At 34.5% G+C, this 23,737-nt stretch overlaps 3 protein-coding genes and 1 non-coding gene across 8 annotated transcripts; 3 read left to right on the top strand and 1 right to left on the bottom strand.

The window, feature by feature from the left end:
- The first annotated feature begins 986 nt into the window (after nucleotides 1-986).
- LOC113846351 (squamosa promoter-binding-like protein 1) lies at nucleotides 987-8,299 on the top strand. 4 transcript variants are annotated; one of them, XM_027474498.1, is made up of 11 exons: nucleotides 987-1,186; nucleotides 1,439-2,107; nucleotides 2,342-2,526; nucleotides 3,691-4,349; nucleotides 4,584-4,658; nucleotides 4,754-4,861; nucleotides 4,968-5,085; nucleotides 5,221-5,362; nucleotides 5,833-5,968; nucleotides 6,493-7,116; nucleotides 7,473-8,299. In XM_027474498.1, the coding sequence occupies exons 2-11, from the start codon at nucleotides 1,518-1,520 to the stop codon at nucleotides 7,920-7,922; spliced, it is 3,087 nt and encodes a 1,028-aa protein (XP_027330299.1). In that variant the 5' UTR covers nucleotides 987-1,186; nucleotides 1,439-1,517; the 3' UTR covers nucleotides 7,923-8,299. The 4 variants fall into 4 exon arrangements, with proteins under 4 accessions (XP_027330299.1, XP_027330302.1, XP_027330300.1 ...); XM_027474501.1 differs by having other exon boundaries at nucleotides 1,439-2,030; nucleotides 7,473-8,188; XM_027474499.1 differs by having other exon boundaries at nucleotides 1,173-1,331; nucleotides 7,473-8,231.
- A 943-nt stretch (nucleotides 8,300-9,242) lies between these two features.
- Nucleotides 9,243-11,467, top strand: LOC113847081 (pentatricopeptide repeat-containing protein At3g06430, chloroplastic-like). Of its 2 annotated transcripts, XM_027475943.1 has the most exons (3): nucleotides 9,260-9,704; nucleotides 9,882-10,721; nucleotides 10,813-10,955. In XM_027475943.1, the coding sequence occupies exons 1-3, from the start codon at nucleotides 9,348-9,350 to the stop codon at nucleotides 10,819-10,821; spliced, it is 1,206 nt and encodes a 401-aa protein (XP_027331744.1). In that variant the 5' UTR covers nucleotides 9,260-9,347; the 3' UTR covers nucleotides 10,822-10,955. The 2 variants fall into 2 exon arrangements, with proteins under 2 accessions (XP_027331743.1, XP_027331744.1); XM_027475942.1 differs by having other exon boundaries at nucleotides 9,243-9,704; nucleotides 9,882-11,467.
- A 228-nt stretch (nucleotides 11,468-11,695) lies between these two features.
- Nucleotides 11,696-11,891, bottom strand: LOC113848580. The gene has a single exon (XR_003501844.1). It is a non-coding gene; the product is annotated as a U2 spliceosomal RNA (small nuclear RNA).
- Nucleotides 11,892-12,929: 1,038 nt separating this feature from the next.
- LOC113846097 (pleiotropic drug resistance protein 3) lies at nucleotides 12,930-23,647 on the top strand. Its single transcript, XM_027473991.1, has 24 exons — nucleotides 12,930-13,321; nucleotides 13,796-13,919; nucleotides 14,670-14,755; nucleotides 14,920-15,004; nucleotides 15,415-15,574; nucleotides 15,660-15,736; nucleotides 16,200-16,253; nucleotides 16,359-16,449; nucleotides 16,555-16,856; nucleotides 16,939-17,220; nucleotides 17,316-17,629; nucleotides 17,934-18,094; nucleotides 18,172-18,275; nucleotides 18,926-19,082; nucleotides 19,223-19,357; nucleotides 19,562-19,632; nucleotides 19,725-20,057; nucleotides 20,164-20,454; nucleotides 20,917-21,000; nucleotides 21,111-21,244; nucleotides 21,919-22,146; nucleotides 22,420-22,591; nucleotides 22,680-22,934; nucleotides 23,381-23,647. Exons 1-24 carry the CDS (start codon nucleotides 12,930-12,932, stop codon nucleotides 23,645-23,647), a joined length of 4,359 nt encoding a protein of 1,452 aa, XP_027329792.1.
- Nucleotides 23,648-23,737: the final 90 nt, after the last annotated feature.

Below are 23,737 nucleotides of genomic sequence, written 5' to 3'. Positions count from 1 at the left end.
AGATGTATACATATAAATTAGGTAGGAAATTTTGAAATACATACAAATAATTATGAATAGAAGTTATAGATTTTGAATTATTTAATAAATATATTTTAATTAACAGAAAATTTAAGTATACCTAACAAATATGCACCTTTATACGCTTCATATATCTATCCAAATATCTATTTTCTATTTGAGAAATTGTAATAACATACTATAATTAAATTTTTAAATATTATACACAAATAGTAACAGTGCTAATAACATTAATTATAACAATTTTTTTATAAACAACAAAGTTACAATACTTTATTTAAATTACAGTATGTCATTACTACTTTCACATATAAAGTTAGAATTATAAGATTAATCCTAATTTAAATGAAAAAAATACACTCTTATACTACTTTACTTTTAATAATAAGATACCATGTATCACATAAATATAAACATACCGTATAAATACAAGCAAAAAAGGAAGAAATCCAATGTAGTGGCATTGCAGCAATTCCTCATGAAGGTAATTTTCAAGTGCCATCATTATACCTACTTTAGAATAGAACAATTTCCCTCTGCTATTATTCCCTAAACTTAAGGTTCATTAAAATGAAATTAGTACTTAGTAGTAATAAACAATGGTAATGGAGTGATAAAAAGTCAAAGAAAATGGTCAGGTTTGGTCTTAATTCACACTCCACACACGAAAGGGTCACAATCAGATAGTCCATAGTCATCTGTGATCAGATAAGGGATTGAGAACCCCCGGGGTAGTGATCCTAAATGTAGAGATTTTCTCTAGCTTTTTTGGAGCTAGATTCTCTCAATTTAAAGATTTTTTTCGTTATTTAAACAAACTGCAAAAATGTTTTTATCAATTTAACCGGTGACAAGATTAAAAATGATAAACAAGTTAATAAATATAAACTATTGTATATTCACACAGGTACAGTTTTTTTTCATAACTCCTGGTCCGTGACCATATATTAAAATTAAGTTTATAATTTAGTTGAAGAAATTCAACACTCTTTCTGGAGTTTCAATTTCAACGACAGAGAAGTAAATGGGTTTGGGACAGTGGTGGAGATTCCTTTACTTTTACCAAAACCATGAGGCATGATGATGATGACTATGTGGTCACACAGAGAATAAAAACTAACACAATAGAGTGATGAGTCAGAGCAGTCAGCACAGAAAAAAAGAGGTATTTTGATATCATGTCAGAATCTTTCATAATCTTTTCCAAATTTCCCTGTTGTCTCCTTTTAAGCCCGGCACCCTCACCTTTTCTTTTTTTCTCCCTACTTCCCAGAAAGTGAAACAAGAACTCTTCTTTACCATTCTTTCAAGTAAATTTTCATGCTTGTGTGAAAATGCTCTTGCAAGTTTCAATTTTTCTATTCTGAGTAGCCACCTTTTTGTGTTTTATTGTTAGCTGACTTGTTTTTTTAATCAGGTGGGATTGGAATTGGAGTTTGTTGTAACGTAACAAGTTGTTCAACCCAGAGGGCGTGGTTGTTTTTGTTGGATTTTGCATGGAGGCTGAGTTTGGAGGGAAGAATCAGTACTTGTATATGAAGGCTGTTGGCAATGGGAAGAGGAGTTTGGAATGGGATTTGCATGATTGGAATTGGGATGGTGATCTTTTCACTGCTCAACCACTAAATTCAGTGCCATCAGATTGTAGGAGTCGCCAGTTTTTCCCACCACATCCTGAAACTCCTGCAAAAAATACTAATACATCCAACAATTTGTCGTCTTCTATATTCAGCTCCGGAGAAGGAAAGAGAGAATTGGAGAAAAGAAGGAGGGGTGTTGTAGGTGAAGTTGCAAGGGAGGAACTGAATGATGAGGGTGGTTCTCTTAATTTGAACCTTGGGGGTCAAGTTTACCCTGTTATGGTGGAAGGGGAGGAAAAAAGTGGAAAGAAGACAAAGGTAATTGAGAGCACTGCTCCTACTACTACTACTTCTAACCGTGCTGTTTGTCAGGTGCAAGATTGTAGGGCTGATCTTAGTAATGCCAAGGATTACCACCGTCGGCACAAGGTTTGTGATGTGCATTCTAAGGCCACTAAGGCACTAGTAGGAAATGTTATGCAGCGTTTTTGTCAACAGTGTAGCAGGTCAGTTCGACTGCAAAATGAACATTTCTTTGGGCTATACCTTCCATATTTGTGATGTGATCATCAAATTAATATTTTTTGCAGACGTTGAAAAAATGGAAGATCCTCTATTTCTTGTTGTTCTGAACTAGATGGAAGTTGTTTAAAAGGACTTCTATTTTTTAAACAATAAAATTTTACTGCATCTACTACTTTGGCACTCAAGTTGGATGCAACTTGTTAAATTTATGGCAGGTTTCATGTTCTTCAAGAGTTTGATGAAGGGAAGAGAAGTTGTCGTAGGCGTCTGGCAGGCCATAATAAGAGGAGGAGGAAAACTCATCCTGATGTTACTGTTGTTGATGGAGGCTCTCTGAATGATGAAAGGGGCAGTAGCTATCTATTAATGAGTCTGCTACGGATACTGACCAATATGCATTGTGAGTATTTGTGACATCAGAAGCTTATCTGCTTGGCATTCTTCCTGATTTATTTCTTTGGCTGCTGCACTTCAAAACTGTAATGATGATGAATCTGAGCTACCTCTTGGTGGTTTGATAAGTTTTTTAGTGGTAAAATCTTAATATGGTAGCAGTAATCAGTGTTGATGTGATTTTAGGCTTTGTTTGGGAGTTAAATTTTGGAGGGCAAGAGAGGAAAGGGTAAGGTTTATTTGATGGTAACCTTGTCAGAGAGTTTTTAAATGTGAGGGGAGTTTTTATAAACCTTCCTAGACTCTCATAAACTCATGTTTTTAAATTTTTCCAAATTGAGAGATTTTTTATTAACTCTCCTTCTCCCTTACCCCTCATACCCTTCCCTTCCCTTTCCAAATTGGATTGTCTACTTCTGCAATTGATATTCTTGTCCTTTTATGGTCATTGATTTGGCGAAGTGTGTCAAAGGTGCATTTGATGTAAATAAAATAAGTTTCTTAGTAGCTTGAAGACTTCTGGAGTCTCCTTTTTGTCCTATTCACCTACGGTGAACATCGTAAATCTTCTACTCCTTTTAAAGCTTACAATCTAGGTGATTGGCTTTAACAGCATAACTTGACCTTTCTACTCTACTATAGACTTTAATCTGCCTAAATACTATAGGAATATTATGCAGCTATTGGGAGTTAGGTACTTGGTCTTTGATTTCTTATCAGGAACTGAACCAGATGAATTTGATTCTCCAAAATTGTGAATGGCACAAGTATCTGATCAAAATGTATAATAGAGATTGACTGTTTTATGGTATTTTCTGAGAGTTGATTCTCCAAGATTATGAATGGCATAAGTATTTGATCAAAATGTATAAATTAGATTCCCTGTTTTATGCTATTTTCTGAGAGTACCATCATTATCATTATTACCTCCTTCCGTTTACATGTGCTTTCTGATTACATTTTTACTCATTCCTATTGGAAAGCTAGAATGCCTGAAGGTTTGTTCTGCTGGAACGTTACTTGAAAAAGGAGAAAGTTGCTTATGTTTTGAGCCTAATATTATGCTGATGTATCTGATGTTGAAACTTTTTTGCCTGTCCCACCTTCATCCTGGATGTCATATTTGGCATATTTATTTGACTCCACAGATTATGACTTCTATGAATTGCAGCAAATGGCTCAGATCATACAAGGAACCAGGATATCCTATCTCATCTGCTGAGGAACCTGGGAAGTCTGGCTGGTACAATTAATGGAAGAAGTTTAGCCTCCTTATTGGAGGAATCTAAAGGTTTGTTAAATGCTGGGATGCCCGGAGCTTCTCATGATAAACCCAATCTTAATTCAAATGGTCCTGAAGCTTCCAGGCCTTCTGGTTCTTCCATCAAATCAGATACTGGCTTCATCGCTCAGGACCCTCCAATGTCTGTGGCACAGTGTGAAACCATGCCTGCTTATGGTGTGACACAAAAATGTATACCTTCAGGTGATGGTGGAGTTGGAAATTTAGAACTTCCTTCAGGACTACTGCCCTCAAGTGTAAGTCAATCAATGGACAACCTTCCGTCCCATTTAACCGCAGCAGAGCCAGAGACTACAGTTGGAAGGGACAGATTAAACGACATTGACCTGAATAATGCATACAGTGATATACAAAATACTGTTGAGAATCCTAAGAAGCCTTATCCTCATGTGGCTTCAGAGATGGGGTCTATTGATCATCCTTCATGGTTGCAATGCAATTCCCTCAAATATAGTCCTCCGCAAACAGGTACAAACGCAGAGTCAACCTCAACCCGATCTCCATCTAGTTCCAGTGGAGAAGCTCAGGTATATTCTTGATGTAATTTGAATTCATTCCTTATTTCTTGATAATTTAATAATGCTGCAATTTACCTCTGTATCAAAATAATTAGGTTTGTCTAAATGATAGTTTAAATATCTTTACTGATAATGATCCTATTTTTACTAAGGTATCTGAAGTCTATTTTTGAGATTCATACTTTTTCATTAGTCTGTCTGAAGATTGTATTTATTGACGTGTTATTTGTTTACTGTTTACAGAGTCGCACAGGTCGAATTGTCTTTAAACTCTTTGGAAAGGATCCAAATGATTTTCCCCTTATTCTCCGATCGCAGGTAATTTGTGCCATGAAATTGCTTTAGTCAATTTTACAGCACTGTTTCTTTGTGCAGCGTTATATTTGCAGTTTCTTGTTTCTTTTGTGTTCCAGATCCTCAACTGGTTATCCCATAGTCCCACTGAGATAGAGAGCTATATAAGGCCAGGCTGTATCATATTAACAATATATCTCCGTCTAGAAAAATCTGCATGGGAGGAGGTATTGTTTGATATAATTAATGCCACAAATGGAGGTTGTCGGATAAATCCATTTGAATGGAAAAAAGAAAAATCAAAATGTGCTTATTAGTATTTTGATATTGCAGCTCTGCTGTAATCTAGGATCCAACCTGAGAAAGCTTCTTGCTGGGTCAAATGATTCTTTTTGGAAAACAGGATGGATATATGCAAGGGTGCAACACTCTGTAGCTTTTCTTAATAATGGTTTGTTTTTGCTCACTGTGTATGTTGTGCAAGCATTCCTCTTGTGATTGTAATTTTTTAGTATTTGCAAGAACTTTTATCATTTTAATTTAGTTACTAGAAACTGTTTTTTGATTTCACATATCTCTCCTGTAGGTCAGGTAATCTTAGATGTGCCACTGCGTTTCAAAAGTCCACAAGATTGTAAGATATCATACATTAAACCACTTGCTGTTCCTAAAAGTTCTTGTGCTCAATTTATTGTGAAAGGATTCAACCTTTTTCAGTCTAGCACAAGGTAAATCTCTTTACATATGATGATATTCAAATTTTTTTACTTAAAAAGGTTCTAGCAACAATAAAGGATTGGTGCCAGAGGCTTATGCCTAACTACAAAGTAATTATTTCTGTTTGAGGTATATCACACTGCTGGATACATTTCATAAAGAGAAAAAGACAAAAATAGTAGTGTATTCTTTTTTTCTAGGACTTTAGCACCTGGGAATATTTCAGGTGGAGTTTTAAAAGAAAATTTGGCTTCATATGGTAAATACCATGCAAGGTATTTATTCAGCCTCTGAAATAATTTTGTAGAGTGATCAGAGATTTTGGGGGGAGGCAGAGGTGTGGAGGAAAATTTTACACATGTTGCAGGGTATAAATTTGGTTTATTTTCTGTGAATGATTTTTGACAAAAGATCTGCATCTTAAATTTTCTTTTTTTATTGGGATTGGCTTAGATGTTAATCTATTGCTAATTATTTTCAGGTTGTTCTGTGCACTTGAAGGAAAATATCTGGTACATCATAGTTGTCTTGATTTGATTGATGGAGCTGATTTAGCCACTCAGTATCTCAGCTTCTCTTGTCAAATACCAAATGTAACTGGGAGGGGGTTTATTGAGGTGGTTTATCACACATTCATACTGCAATTTTTTTCTATACAATTATTTTTTAGGTTTTTCTATTCAGCAAAGGAAAATGTGTTTTGAGATCATTATATAATTTTTGTTATGCATTTTGTAAACTTATTGAAACTAACAGAAGAACACAGAGCTCTAGAACTTGCGTCCGAGATGTTCTTTGTTAACGACTCCTTTGTCAATGATTCAATATTGCTGTTGTTCGTGCCTGCCTTATAGCTTTTCTAAACTTCTACCTTAGTCCCATGTAGTTTTGGTTTTCTCATAAACTCTTTAAAACCAATGTTTATGAATGAGAATGATGTAAAATATTTTTCATGCTTTATTCATTACATCAAACTACAAATTTTTAAATCTTCTAGAAAAGATTAAATGGCTCAATAGATGCAAGTTATCCCAAGAAAGAAAGCAAAAAGATAGTTTCTGCAGATAATGCAATAGATTTGGAATGACTTTTTTCTATTTTACTAGCTTCTGAAGCTAAATTTGATAATTTTTACTGTTAGGTGGAAGATCATGATCTTAGCAGTTGTTCCTTTCCATTTATAGTAGCAGAGCAAGATGTTTGTTCAGAGATCTGCAAGCTGGAAAATGTGGTTGAGGCAGCTGAGACTACTGACGACATCAAGATAAAAAACCAACAAATGGAAGAAAAGACTCGAGCTTTGGATTTCTTACAAGAAATGGGCTGGCTCCTTCATAGATCTCATGTGAAAGTTAGGCTAGGTTCCATGGTTCCTACCCATGATCCCTTCCAATTCAAGCGGTTCATGCGGCTTGTTGACTTCTCCATGGACCATAGTTGGTGTGCTGTGATGAAAAAACTCTTGGACATTATATTTGAGGGTGGTGTTGATACAGGAGAGCATGCTTCCATTGACCTTGCATTGTTAGACATGGGCCTTCTACATAGAGCTGTGAAGAGAAACTGTAGGCCTATGGTAGAACTACTATTAAGACTTACTTCATATGGTGCAGACAGTGAAGTGAATCAAGTTGACAAGGCTAATGATAAGTTCTTATTTAGACCTGATACTGTTGGCCTAGCTGGGTTGACTCCTCTTCATGTTGCAGCAAGTATGAATGGCACAGAAAATGTGTTGGATGCATTAACCGATGATCCAGGAATGGTAATTCCTTTATTATCTGTATGATTTTTTGAAATAACAAAAATCTTTTCTTTGTCACCACCTCAATTCACCATTACCATCCCACCTTATATTATTATTATATGAGAGGATCTATTGTTTAATATGACTTGTGTTTCAAGAAATAGAAGTCATAATCACCCTAAGCATTAAGAAGAGAATGATGATTCTATTCTCGTGTTGCCATTTCCATTTTTACCAAACTTAAACCACCTTTGTGAGAAAGCACATATGCAAGAATATTTGCACGATTTTCAATACATTACATTGATCCTGATTCAATTACTGATAACAATTTATTACACAATGTTTTTAACCTTATGTCTGTTGTGTTTCAGTTAGGAATTGAAGCATGGAAAAGTGCTCAGGACAACAGAGGTTTGACACCCAATGACTACGCATGCCTCCGAGGATATTACTCCTACATTCAACTTGTCCAAAAGAAGATCAACAAACAAGGTGAAAGACAACATGTGGTTCATATCCTTAGTACTGTTGTAGATAGTAACACAAAGCAGAAGTCAGATGGGCATAGGACATGTAAAGTTTCAAGTTTGCAGACTGAGAAGATTGAAACCGCAGCAACGGCGCGTCAATGTGGGCTATGCCAGCATAAGCTGGCTTATGGTGGCATGAGAACAACACTGGTTTATAGGCCAGCCATGCTCTCAATGGTGACCATAGCAGCAGTTTGTGTCTGTGTGGCTTTGCTCTTTAAAAGCTCACCTAGAGTTTATTATGTGTTCCAACCCTTCAACTGGGAATCATTGAAGTATGGAACAATCTAATGCTGTATATAAGTCCAAGTTTTGGGGTATATATGACATATTATAATAGTAGTAGTGCAGTCATCAAAATATATGGGGGAAGCCCAGGGTTGACACTTCAGCTGTTGAGCACAGAATCTTGATTATGCTGCAACCTATTAAATATTGGGTCAATGTTATGTTATGGCCATTATGGGTGTTAGGATAGGGATAACGGTTGTCGGCAATTTGAGGAAGTTACCTTGTCTTAATCATTATTGAATAATATAAAATATTTACAGTTTAGTTTAATTTTCTTTTAACCATCATGATTTATATATGTATGACATTAGTTGAATATGATTTTAATAATTGATATCATTATGGTGAGGTCACCGTAATGATGTTGAATCATTGATACATAAATATATGTACAACATGAGACAAACGAGTACTTAAATACTAAGATATCCCTGGCAGGAAGGAGACATGTTCTTTAGAGCTTGTGGTTCATAACTGTAGCAAAAGTCAATCCTTGAAATCAATAAACAGATTCACTGCAGATGTGTTTTCAATTGGTTCAGTTATCTACTTGTCTTCCAAAGTATCATGTAAATATTTAATATTTTATCAAATAATTAGTAGTTTGGTCTGAATATTTTGATTTTAGTTTCCATTAATCTATTTTTTTTATATCTTTTCCTATATTTTTAAAATTATTTATTTTAATCCATTTCTCACTGATGTAGCTTCACAAATAGGTATATATGATAACATCCAGGTTAGCTACATCATAATAATAGGCGATTCAATAGTTTAGATCATTTAAATTAAAATAGAGAACATGACGAAATGGATTATATTTTATTCATAATATATAGCTGTATAAACAATGTTATTTCTAAAACATACTATGTATTTTTTAGAAAAAAATACAAAATCATAATAATTAAATAAAAATAAGTTGAGCTTTAGTTATTTCATGAATAATTATATACTTTTATATATTTTTCATATTCTTAATTATTAATTATTAATTAATAATTATATTTATACTCTTTACAAGATGTAGGAATTCAATGTGTAAAAAATTTTACGAATAATTTCATTATTAAAATGTAAAAAATTAACATTCCATATTACATTATACGTGTGTATAGGTAAGTATTATAATTATTTTATAAATTTTAGAAAATACATATTGAAATTATTAATAATAAATTTTTATTATATAAAATAAAATAAAATAAAATGTTGAATGAATAAAGAGGCTTTTATAAGTAAGATAATTCTTAGAAATATTTTAATTTAAGAATTAAGATTCTTAAATTATATAAAGAGTGGGAAAAAAATGTATCTGGTGTTTCCTAATCAAAGAAAGGGAGAAAATGGTGATTTGGATTGGATGAGTTTTGGGGATTCTCTCTATCTTTCCACTTTCTTTGGACAGTCACAGTGTCTGTGAGTATGGCTTCCATTTCTCTCTCTTTTTCTTCGTCCGTTGTTCCCTCTCCTATTCCTCAAGACAAATCCAAGATTACTCCATACCCCACTTCTCAAGATCCTATCTTTCGTGTTACCCGCTTCACCATTTCACCTCCACCCTCTAAGAATCCTTCTTCTTCTTCACTTCCTAAAAAGAAACACTGGAAACAAGGCGAGTTTCCTGGTATTTCCGAAACATCGTTACCTACGAGGAACACCCCCATCAAGAACCTCAAGAAGAAGTTGGACAAAAAAAACAATGCTAAGGCCTGGGTCAACACTGTCACCGAAACCTTATCTGAACGCGTTGACAAGAAGCAGTGGCTTCAAGCCCTTCAGGTTTCTTTCTCTCTCTCTCTCCACTATTTTCCTTCCAAATTGAACACTTTTATACATCCAAAATAAAATAAAAATGAGGGTTTTGTTCTATTTCTACGCAGTTTGTTTATTTAGTTGTGATATCAATTTCTTGGCTTGTGTGTCTGATGAGTATTATATTTCTACTTAAATGTGCAGGTGTTTGACATGCTTAGAGAACAAACCTTTTACCAACCCAAAGAAGGGACTTACATGAAACTCATTGTGTTGCTTGGAAAATCTGGTCAACCCCACCGCGCCCACCAGCTTTTTACCACAATGATTGAAGAAGGTTTGGACCCTACTCCTGAATTGTACACCGCATTGCTGGCTGCATATTGCAGGAGCAACCTCATTGATGAGGCCTTTTCAGTTCTTGATGAGATGAAGAAACTCCCTCTGTGCCTGCCTGATGTTTTCACTTACAGTACATTAATAAAGGTTTGTGTGGATGCTTTCAAATTTGAATTGGTTGAGTTTCTGTATGAAGAAATGGCCGAAAGAGGTATCACGCCAAACACTGTCACTCAGAACATTGTGTTGAGTGGGTATGGCAAGGCAGGGAAGTTTGATAGGATGGAGAATGTGTTGTCTAGTATGCTGGAGAGCACTGCCTGCAAGCCAGATGTTTGGACAATGAACACAATTATCAGTGTGTTTGGCAACATGGGTCAGATTGATATGATGGAGAAGTGGTACGAGAAATTTCGTAATTTTGGTATAGAACCAGAAACGCGTACTTTTAACATTTTGATTGGTGCCTATGGAAAGAAGAGAATGTATGACAAGATGTCGTCTGTTATGGAGTATATGCGCAGGTTGCAGTTTCCATGGACGACCTCTACTTACAACAATGTGATTGAAGCATTTGCTGATGTAGGTGATGCAAAGCACATGGAGTGTACGTTTGATCAGATGCGTGCTGAGGGTATGAAAGCAGATACCAAAACTTTCTGCTGTCTTATCAATGGTTATGCAAATGCTGGTCTCTTCCATAAGGTAATTAGCAGTGTTCGCTTGGCCGGGAAACTTGAGATAGCTGAGAATACCACCTTTTATAACGCGGTCTTATCTGCATGTGCAAAAGCAGAAGATTTGATGGAAATGGAGAGAGTTTTCAAGCGTATGAAAGATAACCAATGTCAACCAGACATGACAACGTACTCAATCATGGTCGAGGCATATAGAAAAGAGGGTATGAATGACAAAGTATACTATTTGGAGCAGGAAAGGCAGACAATGACGACCGATGATATAAAAGTGAGCCAGCTCGAGGATGAAGAAATCTTTAGTTGATTTGTGGTTTATAGTTAAGATTGCTAATACATCTGTATTGTTTACGACCTCCATTTTTCTGGAGCAGCTGTTTATTTTTGTTTTGGCATGGATGGAGTGACCAGCTGCCAAGTTACGTAATCAAGCTCTGCCTAACTTGTGTTTGTTGTAGAGTTATATTTCATTTTTGGGTATCCATTTTATTAACAGAAGAGAGTCTGCATTTTTTGGTGTACAGGGTTAATGAACTGATAGTAGAGTGTATTAGTTTCCTAAGTCAAATTTGAGTTCATGTTATTTTGAAGTGCTGGCGTTCTCACTCCTGCTGTTTACCATGGCTTCTTGTCTTGAAGAAGGCTATGTTGACATTTGACAGGCTAAAAGAATTGCTACTGCTAATTGATCCTCCTAATGTTTCATGTTATAATGGTAGTCCCTGCAAAAATATATGTTCATAACAAATGGTTCTCTACATTCATGATTTTTCATGCCTTAATTCTCATACTATTGTTTAAGCGACAATCACAGCATAAATGAATTTAAATAAGATTTGAGACGTTTCATTTTTCATGGCTACAGGGTCTAAATAACATAGTTTATCTTCCTAATAAATTTCACTCGCCGAAGGATCCGAGAAAAACCAAGCCCATAGTAAAAAAAGGCCCAATCCAAAGCTTACACAATCATTCGACTGAAATGTAGGGCGCGCCTGGCCCATGCAGTAGTGCAAGACATAGGCGACGCTTAAGAGCCCCAGCAGCAAGCTGCTGTGTTGGGCCCTCCCCATCAAAATATTAATTTAATATCATGTGGGCCAATGACCCACGTATCAGATATTAAACTGATAAGAACAGATACTACACTTGATCTTAGCCAAAAGGCCGAGAAAGGTATGAGTTCTCCTACAATGAATTGTGCATTTTATAGTAAAAACCAAGTATTTGATATCTCCTTTCAGCGATATGGGACTAAGTCGTGAGAACTTCAAGCGACACACCATCGGTGTCAGGAACATAACCAACTAACCTAACTGAGTCCAACATCACTATGCATAACGTTTATGTTTGATAGTTACTCCCAGTGGAACAAAATAAAGAAGATATGTAACCAAGTGAAAGTCCAAATAGATACCGAGTTTGATTCGAATTCTCTTTAAATAAGAAATCTCGTGCCTCACATTGCACTTTTTTATATATTTTTGGTCCAGTGCCTCACTTTACATAGCATTCAATTACAATCTCCATATTTGTTGTTTTTCCTTTTTACAACTGACTAGTCGTAGTATCTAACGTAGAGAATGTGTTATAGTGACTGTTAGTTTATGTTCATATTATCACCATGAATCACGGGCTCCATGTCCTTTGACACACCATATATATAAATATTCTTGCTTTGAACGTCTCAACAGTACACTGGAATTTTATAATTAAACACCATGATATTCCATAAAATGGCCCAAATTCACATTGGTGACAAGAAAGCCCTTCTGGGTCATTAGGAGATATAGAATTTAGAGCCCAACAGGCCAGAAGCTTCTTGTTTTGCAAAAAGATCAAGTAGAAAAGTAATGGACCCTGCCGTTTTGATACACATCCTTGCGTGCTGTCATCGAATTCTGACCATGTATACGTTCCTATTCATAGTAAAATATGTTCAATCATTCCTCAGCCATTGGACTTTGCAGATTAATTAATGTATCTGTGATAGCTCATTAACAACGCTAATATTAATAAAATGAGGTTTATAATTATATTCATTTTCATTTGATACTATAAAAGCTTCAATTACCATTAACATGCCAAGATAATACATGACATAATGCATTGCATCATCAACTGCCACTTTCAAGCTTAAGCATGACATTTTCTATAAAATGTCTTGAAATGCATCATGCATTCCACATATGTTTAAGCTCCTTAATGTGGTGTTGATATGGCTCAGCTGGCAGGTGCTGATGAGATAGAATCCCTGAGAGTTGAGTTGGCTGAGATAGGAAGGAGTATGAGGTCCTCATTTAGAAGCCATGCCTCCAGTTTTCGGAGCATTTCAAGCGTCAATCCAACACAAGTTGAAAATGAGGAGGAAGAAGCACTGCAATGGGCTGAAATTCAGAGGCTACCCACCTTTGAGAGGATTACTTCAGCTTTGTTTGATGTGCATGATGATGAGGGCATGGAAACTGGTGGCAATATTAAAGGAAAACAAGTTGTTGATGTCAGCAAGCTTGGAGCTCAAGAAAGGCATATGTTCATCGAGAAGCTTATCAAGCACATTGAAAATGATAACCTTCGATTGTTGCAGAAACTCAGAAAAAGAATTGACAAGTAATCATTTTTGTCTTTATATAGCCCACGTTGCTTGGAAATATTTCACGAAATTTTATTAAATTATTAATCATGCCTATAGTCAACTATATTACTATTTATTCCACTTCATATAATGGCTAAAGTTACAAAAGGTCTGCTCAAATGTGTCATGCCAGAAGGATAAAAAAAGATGGGTTAAAATATATATTTAGTTCTTATAATTGACACTCGTTTATGGATTTGTTCTTATGCTTAAAAAACTTATATTTTAGTTTTTGTAGGAATGTTTTGTTAGATTTGTCCCCACCATCATAGCACCATTAATAAAAATTACTGTTCATTCTTAATTCTTAATACATTTTTGTTTTTTTCTTAATCCATATATGGCCGAGTGGTGTCCACAAAAACTTAAATTACCCACATAGCATGATGAATTATCATGTAAACGTGAATACGGTTAATACATGTTTTCTTTGTTCTTTTGCTTGGTAGGGTTGGCATTAAGTTGCCCACGGTGGAAGTGAGGTATCAAAATCTATGTGTAGAAGCTGAGTGTAAGGTAGTTCAGGGCAAGCCTATACCTACTCTGTGGAACACCCTAAAAGAGTGGATCTTTGTAAGTAACTTTCGTTGTTTTTGGTTAAATTAATCAGTAAGTCATTGAACTATTTGGAAATTTTCAAATAGGTCTTTATACATTGAAAAATTGTAACCATGCCCCTAAATTTATAAATTATTTGTAATAGGGTTCTTGGAGTAAGATTCTGTCAAAGTTAGACAGAATATTCTTAATTCCAATTGTGAATTTTAAGTCTATAAGGATCTATTTGACAATTCTCAAATAATTCAAGGATATGGTGATTAATTTAAGTAGAAACAGGGTCCATGAACTATTTGAGAATTTTCTAATAAATCCTTATACTTTTAAAATTTATAATTGAGAGAAAAATTACGTCTAACTTCATGGTTTATTGACGAAAACTTTCTGGAGAGATCCAATTACAAATGATTTATAAGTTAAATGATCTAATTATAATTTTTTTAAGAAAAGGATCAATTTAAAAAAATTTATATAATTAAGAGACTTAGATCATGTTTGATTTTTCTTTTAAAAAGAGTTTTTTATTTTTAAAATTAAAATACTATATAAATTTATACTGTATTTTATTTTTAAAAATAGAAAAGTCTTTTTAAAAGGGAAATCAAACATACTCTTATTGTTTATTCTTTTTTCTTTTAATGAATTGTAAGTAACTCCTAAAAACATCAATATTTGGATGTAGCACCTTTTCTTTTTCAGTTTATTATCTTGCTCACTGTCTAAGACAACTTGCCCCCTCTTTTGCACCTCTTATTTTCTCAAAAGGACACGACTAAATTGTCAGCTTTGAAAGCTCAAAATTCCAAGCTTAGCATCATAAAAAATGCCAATGGCATTATTAAGCCAGGAAGGTATGTTTTGCAAAGTTCAGTTGTGTTATTGTACTTGATTATTTATTGTCAGTTTTTATTATTGCCTTATTTGGAAGTTGGAACATTTACTGATTGTATTTGATTTTACTTTATGCTTCATATACTGTAATCCATTCCTTTGCTATGCCTTGATTCTGTTGCAGGATGACATTATTGCTTGGCCCTCCAGCAAGTGGTAAAACAACACTACTGTTGGCATTGGCAGGAAAACTTAGCCATTCTCTCAAGGTTCTTAATCTCAGGGCTTTTTCTAGTACTTTATATAAACCCTTTAAATATGTGCTAGGTGCAACTGTAATTTCTATTAATATGGCATCAACAATTGATTAACTTTCTCTCAGTACTTGGTTTTCAAAAGTGGCATCTAAGTTAGTAGTTAACTTAATGTCAAAAAACATAGATCCTTGCCTACACTTTATTCATTTAATCATTTGGGCATTCCTACATGCAATAGACTAAAGATGAAACCAACCGAACAAGCTCTGGGCATTCCTTACATTCATGATGAAATCATTTATGCATGAGGAAGAATGAACTCAACATTTGTATTTAATTCATTTGTCATCTCAAAATTTGATAACTCTTTTAAGTTAAAATGGATCTTTTCCATGATTGTTGTGGTGCATGCTTCTCAATAGGTTCAAGGGGACATTTCTCACAATGGACACACGCTAGAAGAATTCATTCCTCAGAAATCCTCGGCATATGTAAGCCAATATGATTTGCATATTCCAGAGATGACTGTAAGGGAAACACTTGATTTCTCAGCACGTTGTCAGGGTGTAGGAAGCCGAGCTGGTAGGTATACATAAAGTTACAAAAATAAATAATTTCATAAATTTTCCCTACTGATGATTGATGACTTTTGTTCCATATATGGAAGAACTCCTGGTGGAAGTCAGTAGAAGGGAGAAAGAGGCAGGGATAGTCCCAGACCCGGATTTAGATGCATATATGAAGGTTTATTCAGTTTTCTCTATGATTTAACAAAAATACGTTATTCAGATTCCGAAAATGAAATGGGAAACGCAGATTTCTTTTCTTTAATTACCTGTTTCTTGTATATTATAAATTCATTGCATCTACTATACTACTTCCATAGTGTTTTTAGAGCTTCCTTGGTATGGTGCTCATATATTGTCTTCTACGATTCTAGGAAAACTTGAACTTATTTCTTTATGTTAACTTTCTATCTATATCCTACAATGGGTTTTGCATCATCCAATAGACATCGTTGATTAAGTGTCTACCCTTTTCAGGTGAAGATTCAGAAAAACTTGCAATAATTATTTTTTGTTTATACTGCCAATAGGATAACTGGTGCATGACTTAGTAATCATTATAGTCCTTTCAAAGCCTTTATAAAAATTTACTGTCCCGAGTCTTGATGACTATTATAACAGAAGAAATGCTTCTGGTACAGGCAACATCAATTGAAGGACTGAAAAGTACCCTCCAGACAGACTATATTTTAAAGGTAGTCTACTCATTTTCTCCATGAAGCTAGAGCCTCACTTGCATATCCATTATTTTCTCCACTAAATATAATCCAGTTATTGTTTACTATTACAATGGCATACAGATTCTTGGTCTTGATATATGTGCTGATACATTGGTTGGAGATCCCATAAGAAGAGGTATATCTGGTGGTCAAAAGAAAAGGTTAACTACAGGTATTATTGGTACCATGAATAATAACAGCTTATCAAACTTATAGACCTTTAGAGAATTACTTGATATATGAAGTGACCAGCTCCTGATTCTGGTGTATTATACAGGAGAGATGATTGTTGGACCAACGAAAACACTCTTTATGGATGAAATATCCAATGGTTTAGACAGCTCCACTACTTTCCAGATAATCTCTTGTCTTCAGCATCTGGTGCATATCACAGATGCCACTGCATTAATTTCACTCCTTCAGCCAGCTCCGGAGACCTTTGATCTCTTTGATGACATTGTCTTAATTGCAGAAGGGAAAATTGTGTACCATGGCCCAAGTGATTATATACTTGAGTTCTTTGATGACTGTGGGTTTAAATGCCCCCACAGAAAAGGCACTGCCGACTTTCTTCAGGAAGTATGCTAAGCTCAGTCTTGTATCTCCATTTCTAATACAATGTTTTTTAGATTTTGATTATATGAAATGTTTGTAAATCCAGGTTATCTCTAAAAAAGATCAAGCACAGTATTGGAGCAGCACAGAAGAACCTTACAGTTATGTTTCACTTGACCAGTTCATTAAGAAATTTAAGGATTGCCCACTTGGTCAAAAGCTGGAGGAGGAGCTCTTGAAGCCATTTGATAAGTCTCAGAACCATAAGGATGCCCTCGTATTCAGAAAATACTCATTAACAAAATGGGAATTATTTAAGGCTTGCATGATGAGGGAGATTCTTCTAATGAAAAGAAACTCCTTTGTCTATGTATTTAAGTCAACACAGGTTTTTTTTTTTTTTGGCTTTTATACCTTTATGTCATAATATCTATGCCCAACTTCTCAATTTTCTAAATATCTTTGTATACTTTATGCATGCAGCTTGTCATTGTTGCATTTATAGCAATGACTGTTTTCATTCGAACACGAATGGCTGTTGATGTGCTCCATGGTAATTATTTTATGGGTTCATTGTTCTATTCACTCATCATACTTCTGGTTGATGGATTTCCAGAGTTGTCTATGACTGTATCAAGACTAGCAGTCGTTTACAAACAAAAAGAGTTGTGTTTCTTTCCTGCATGGGCTTACACAATCCCATCTGCTGTTTTAAAGATACCACTTTCATTGTTGGAATCTTTCATTTGGACAACACTTTCTTATTATGTCATTGGTTACAGCCCTGAGATTGACAGGTTAGGCCTCAATAGAAAGCTAACTTTGTTCCCAATTTTTTCACTAGTATCTTGTTATATGTATTAGAGTTACTTGCATCACACTTGATACTCATCAAATACAAGAGGTTAATACATTTAAAATGCTTCTTTGTCTCTATAATTTCGTACATAATATGATTTATTTACAATGATGCTCTTCTTCTTTGTTCTTGTACCAGTAGAATCTATAGGATGTAGTTGATGTGAGCTATTTATCCACTATAAAAACTCTGTTTTGGAATCTCTGGCATCTTAACTAACCTTTCACTTTAATTTTATTCAGGTTCATTCGCCAGTTCCTTCTCCTATTTATCATACATATGACTTCAGTATCCATGTTTCGATTCATTGCTTCAGTTTGCCAAAATGTGGTTACTTCTGTGACAGCTGGTACTGTGACTATTGTGATTCTTTTACTATTTGGTGGCTTCGTCATTCCAAAACGTAAGACCTAGAACTGCTCTACTTTTTAACACCGAATTTTATGCAGAATATAAAGTTTAGTCCCTTTTCCATTGCAGCGTATATGCCGTTTTGGTTGCGGTGGGGATTTTGGGTTTCTCCTTTGACATATGGAGAGATAGCCATTACCGTGAATGAATTTCATGCTCCTAGATGGGGAAAGGTAATCATGTGTAACACCTAATTTTTGTGTTTCAAAGAACACACACTGCATGCAACTAAAAGTGGTAGCTTACTGTTTACATTTTTATTAATAAGATGAATTGACCATTCAACTTCTTTTGGACATAGGATAGTTCAAAGGATCAAATTAGAATACCTTTCCCCCTTCTGCTTTCACGAACTATCAATGAAAATATTGATTTAAATACATTTTTGGTTCCTACACTTCAAAAATTTGGTTTTGGTCCTTGTTGTAGGTAATATGCCAAAACATGTGTCTAGCAAGGCAATATCATTTGGAAGAATGTCTAGTATACTAAAGGGACTGAAACCTAAATATAATAAAATTATGAGACCCAAATCAAAAAAGAATAAAATTATAAGGATCAAAACCTAAACTTGAAAAACTCCAAGGACCAAAATCAAACTTTTAAAGTATACAGAGAAAAACCCAATTAGAGGTAAACTATATAGACTGAGAATGTCTTTTGAACTGAAAATATTTGTTGTCTTCATTATCTACCGTATTCAGCCTTTTCATCTTAAAATTATATGTTACATAGTTTTGGCCAAGGAGTGGAAGTCCTTATCTTTATCCTTCTAGAAAATGTGAACCATCTAATCATTTTGGTTTCTTTGTTCTGATTGAAGATATCTGCAAACACAAGTACAACACTGGGTCAGCAAGTGCTTGAAAGCCGGGGGCTAAACTTTGACAGTTACTTTTATTGGATATCAATTATTGCCTTAATTGGATTCACAGTGCTGTTCAATACAGGTTTTACCTTGATGTTGACTTTCTTTAAGTGTAAGTTCATCTATCATTGTTTACTTAGGAATTTTTTTATCTTTTCATTTTTTGGAGGAAGTTTACTTGGGCTTGTTAAGTAATGAATAATAATGCTTTTGATCTGTATGAACACCTTCACTTTGGCATTGTACCATCAGCTCCGACAAGATCTCGAGCTCTTATATCTTATGAGAAGCATGCTGAGTTACAAGGACAGCAAGAAAGCAATGGTATTGATGCGAACAATAAAACTGCTGATTCTCTGGTTGAAAGTTCTGTAGAATCCAGAAAAGGTCAGCAATTGTATAGTTCCTGTGCATTTTTTCACTTATTTTGACTCAACTAAACATGTCATCTACCAATGATATATTCTTTTTTATTGTAATTTACCATTAAATTTAATTTTAAATATAAAATATATACAAATGCACAAGTTTTTTTTCTGTTAAAACTATGTTTCTCCATCATTTCTTTCCTTGTTTCTTTTTATCCAGGAGGATTGGTTCTACCTTTCCAACCACTGACAGTAGCATTTCGTGATGTCCAGTACTATATTGATATCCCTTTGGTAACTTCCATAGTTTAAATTCTCGCTAGTTAAGTATGAAGAGAAGTTACGTCCATGAACATGGTTGAGTAATTATATCATATTGAATGCAGGAAATGAGAAATAGGGGTTTTACTCAGAAAAAACTTCAGCTTCTTTCTGACATCACAGGTTCATTCAGACCAGGCATACTAACAGCACTGATGGGAATCAGTGGAGCAGGGAAAACAACTTTAATGGATGTCTTGTGTGGAAGAAAAACCGGTGGTATCATCGAAGGAGAGATTCGAATCGGTGGCTATCCAAAGGTTCAGCAAACATTTGCTAGAGTATCAGGTTACTGTGAACAAAATGACATACATTCTCCAAATATAACAGTTGAAGAATCTATAATGTTTTCTGCTTGGCTTCGGCTTGCTTCTCAAATTGATGCAAAAACTAAAGCTGTATGATTCTCCTATCAGTTTAGCATTATTACCTTCTTTTAAGATGCTGAGCATGTTCACTGTGATTCTTGTCCTCTTATGGTTAGTAGTTACCATCATTTTTCAGGAATTTGTAAATGAAGTCCTTCGAACTATTGAGCTTGATGGGATCAAAGATTCTTTAGTAGGCATACCAAATATTAGTGGCTTATCAACTGAACAAAGAAAGCGGCTGACCATAGCCGTTGAGCTTGTTGCTAATCCTTCCATCATATTTATGGATGAACCTACTACAGGTTTAGATGCAAGAGCAGCTGCAGTTGTAATGAGAGCAGTGAAGAATGTTGTTGGAACAGGAAGGACTGTTACATGCACCATTCACCAGCCAAGTATTGATATATTTGAGGCATTTGATGAGGTAAACTACAACTCCTTAATGTAGATTTTGCATATATAATGAACTCAGAGGTTATGACAGTCCCTTTAAGCCTGTTTATCCAATTGCTCAAGCTCACCACTTCCACTTTTGAGGTCAAACAATATGTACTTCTTTTCCAGGACAATGTTTGATAGAGAAATATCTTCATCCACAATTAGATAAAGAACCTTGCATCAATTTGGGAGACTTAAATCATATTTTTGTGGTTGTATCAAATTTCCCTATAAATGTTCATTTAGAAAGAAAGAAAAAGGATTTAAGGGAGTCACTTCAAGTGTTCATGAAGTGATGGCTTTCTACATTCATCCTCGGTATATGTTGATTATGCTATAAATATGGCAAATGTGTTATGCTTATCTTCTTGTTAAATCTCTTCAAGGGCTGCTAAAATGCTAATTCATAATTATGTTAATTATGGTTCTTGTCATGCAATCCCTTAAGCTGATTCTCATGAAAGATGGAGGACGCATAATCTACTCTGGTGAACTTGGAAAGCACTCAAGTAGGGTCATTGAATACTTTGAGGTTAGTCTTCCTATAAGCAATACCCAACTTCTTTTCATCACAAATTTAGTGTAGGAAATAAATTATTGATTTCAAAATATTGGTTTAATCTTGAAACTTGTGTTATATAGAGTATACCAGGAGTGCCGAAGATTAAAGATAACTATAATCCGTCAACATGGATGCTGGAAGTTACTTCCAGGTCCGCAGAAATTGAACTCGGAATAGATTTTGCTCAAATATATAGGGAGTCAAACTTATATGAGTAAGTATGCAAAGTTTTTTACTTATGCGCAACTTATTGAAAGAATTATTTGATCTAGTTTCTAGTTCAAATTAAATCTTGTTAGTAAATAGTATAATCAGCACCAACAGATTAGTGAACTGAATTTTTATGATTTATACGTAGGTCTTGTAGACTACTAATTCTCCCAGTTTTTGGTCCCATATAATATCTCTATAAGCCCAATCTCAATGCAAATTTATTTTATTTCATACATGCAAATAATGAAAGCAACGATATACAGTTGCCGCACTAGAATGTGTATATAGAAGAATACTCTAAGTGGCATGTTACTTACTTTCTTGATAAACCTAGAGTCCCAGACTATTTTCCTTTAGGATGGAATGCTCCTTCAACTCAAATATCATATAATCTTTCAATGAAGGAAATTCAATACCATATTGTTGAAGTCACATCACCTACAGATATGACCAAATAAGACCTTATAATGGCTAAAGCAATCCTCACTTTACTAGCTAGTTTTGAGGGTTGAGTTAGGCCTTAGCCCAAATCTAAGAAATGTAATAACAAATAAAAAACTCAAATGTTTACAGATTGAAACCCTAATTATGAAAAAAACCTAAAAAAATCAAATCTTTGATGCCAGTATAATAATGCATATGATCTTTACATGATATTTACTCTTGTGAGTGCAGACAGAACAAAGAGTTGGTTGAGCAATTAAGTTCACCGCCTCCAGACTCGAGAGATTTGCATTTTCCAACCCTTTTTCCACGAAATGGTTGGGAACAGTTTAAAGCATGTTTGTGGAAACAGCATTTGTCCTATTGGAGAAGTCCTTCATACAACTTGGTTCGCATCATTTTTGTGGCTGCCTCATCTTTTCTGTTGGGGATATTGTTCTGGAAGAAAGGAAAAAAAATGTTAGTGAGCATGATTCCATTCTACTGATGTCTCCATTAGGAAAATGCAGTATTCAAATAATTTTTCCGAATATATCAAATGAGCTTCAGGTTGTAAAACTAAAGCTTCATTTAACTGAGTTTCCAGATTCTCTAATCATTTAAAAAAAAAATAGGTTGTTACTCTAACATGATTTAGACTCTTGGTATTGTATTTATTTGTTTCTACCTGAAAGTCAAGTAGAATTAGCGTACAAAAATGACTGAAATTAAAATATTTTGCTTGTTTCACAGAAATAGCCAACAAGATGTGTTCAATGTATTTGGTTCAATGTACTCTGCTGCACTCTTTTTTGGGATAAATAACTGCTCAACAGTTTTACCATATGTGGCAACAGAGAGAACTGTTTTGTACCGTGAAAGATTTGCTGGAATGTACTCTTCCTGGGCCTATTCTTTTGCACAGGTTTAGTTCTCTTGAAATTATGGATTCGTCATTTGTTTTCAGTTTTTTTAATTCATTAGGGTGTAACTTGGATATATTTCTTTTGTAGGTGCTAATTGAGGTTCCCTATGTATTCGTTCAAACTGCTCTATATGTGATAATCACATATCCTATGTTGGGGTTCTATTGGTCCGCATATAAAATATTTTGGTCATTCTTCAGCATGTTCTGCAACATATTATACTTTAATTACCTAGGGATGCTCCTTGTTTCTTTGACACCAAATGTTCAAGTGGCTTCTATCGTGTCTTCATCTTCCTACACGATGCTCAATTTATTTTCTGGGTACTTTGTACCACGACTTGTAAGTTTCATAAAATGCCATTTTTGTTCTGCTATATGTGCATTCGTGGGAAATGTACTTTTTTTTTGTTCTGCTAGAGAAATTAAAAAAAGAAAATATTTAATATAAAAATATATCATTTAAAACACTGAAAACGTTAAAAAAAAAAATTTCATATTTGACAGAAGAAAGTTTTATGCATATAAGCATCCTTCAAATTTAACATTATATCAGTTGTATCATGTAGTTAAACAACTTTGCTATGATGTGCTCCTTTTATTTCTTTCTTTTTTATGATAAACATTGCGTTATTACAATTTTCACCTTTCTAAGGCATAAATATCTGGTATAACAATGCATCATACATGATAATTCACAATAATATTTACTTATAACTGTCTGTTTTGTCTATTTTTCATATATTACTTGAAATGTAACACTAAAGGATGATGGTTTCCTCATTGCAGCGAATTCCCAAGTGGTGGATATGGATGTATTATTTATGCCCCATGTCTTGGGTACTGAATGGGATGCTTACTTCACAATATGGAGATATAGACAAACATATATCAGTCTTTGAAGAAAAGAAAACAGTTGCCGATTTTTTGCAAGATTATTATGGGTTTCACCATGATTTTCTAGGTGTAACTGGTTTAGTTCTCATTGTCATTCCCATTGTACTTGCTGTTCTATTTGCTTACTGCGTTGGAAACCTCAACTTTCAAAGGAGGTAAAACGGTGTAAGAGTACCAATACATAATACATGAATGTGAATAATTTTGATGAAATAAATCAAATTCTTGTAAGTTATTTTCCTCAAGTGA

The sequence above is a fragment of the Abrus precatorius genome, unplaced genomic scaffold (assembly GCF_003935025.1).
Source record: "Abrus precatorius isolate BTA unplaced genomic scaffold, Abrus_2018 Scaffold8, whole genome shotgun sequence".
Lineage (NCBI taxonomy): Eukaryota > Viridiplantae > Streptophyta > Magnoliopsida > Fabales > Fabaceae > Abrus > Abrus precatorius.
The sequence above is the reverse complement of the archived record's forward strand: the minus strand, read 5'-3'. Positions and strand labels throughout refer to the sequence as shown.

Bases quoted from the DNA above. Each gene is read 5' to 3' on its own strand.
- LOC113846351 (XM_027474498.1), top strand. From the start codon at position 1,518: ATGGAGGCTGAGTTTGGAGGGAAGAATCAGTACTTGTATATGAAGGCT. The intron at 4,659-4,753 runs GTAATTTGTGCC...TTTGTGTTCCAG, and splicing joins CCCTTATTCTCCGATCGCAG to ATCCTCAACTGGTTATCCCA. The intron at 5,363-5,832 runs GTAAATCTCTTT...AATTATTTTCAG, and splicing joins CTTTTTCAGTCTAGCACAAG to GTTGTTCTGTGCACTTGAAG.
- LOC113847081 (XM_027475942.1), top strand. From the start codon at position 9,348: ATGGCTTCCATTTCTCTCTCTTTTTCTTCGTCCGTTGTTCCCTCTCCT. The intron at 9,705-9,881 runs GTTTCTTTCTCT...TTAAATGTGCAG, and splicing joins AGTGGCTTCAAGCCCTTCAG to GTGTTTGACATGCTTAGAGA.
- LOC113846097 (XM_027473991.1), top strand. From the start codon at position 12,930: ATGGCTCAGCTGGCAGGTGCTGATGAGATAGAATCCCTGAGAGTTGAG. The intron at 13,322-13,795 runs GTAATCATTTTT...TTTGCTTGGTAG, and splicing joins CTCAGAAAAAGAATTGACAA to GGTTGGCATTAAGTTGCCCA. The intron at 22,935-23,380 runs GTAAGTTTCATA...TCCTCATTGCAG, and splicing joins GGTACTTTGTACCACGACTT to CGAATTCCCAAGTGGTGGAT.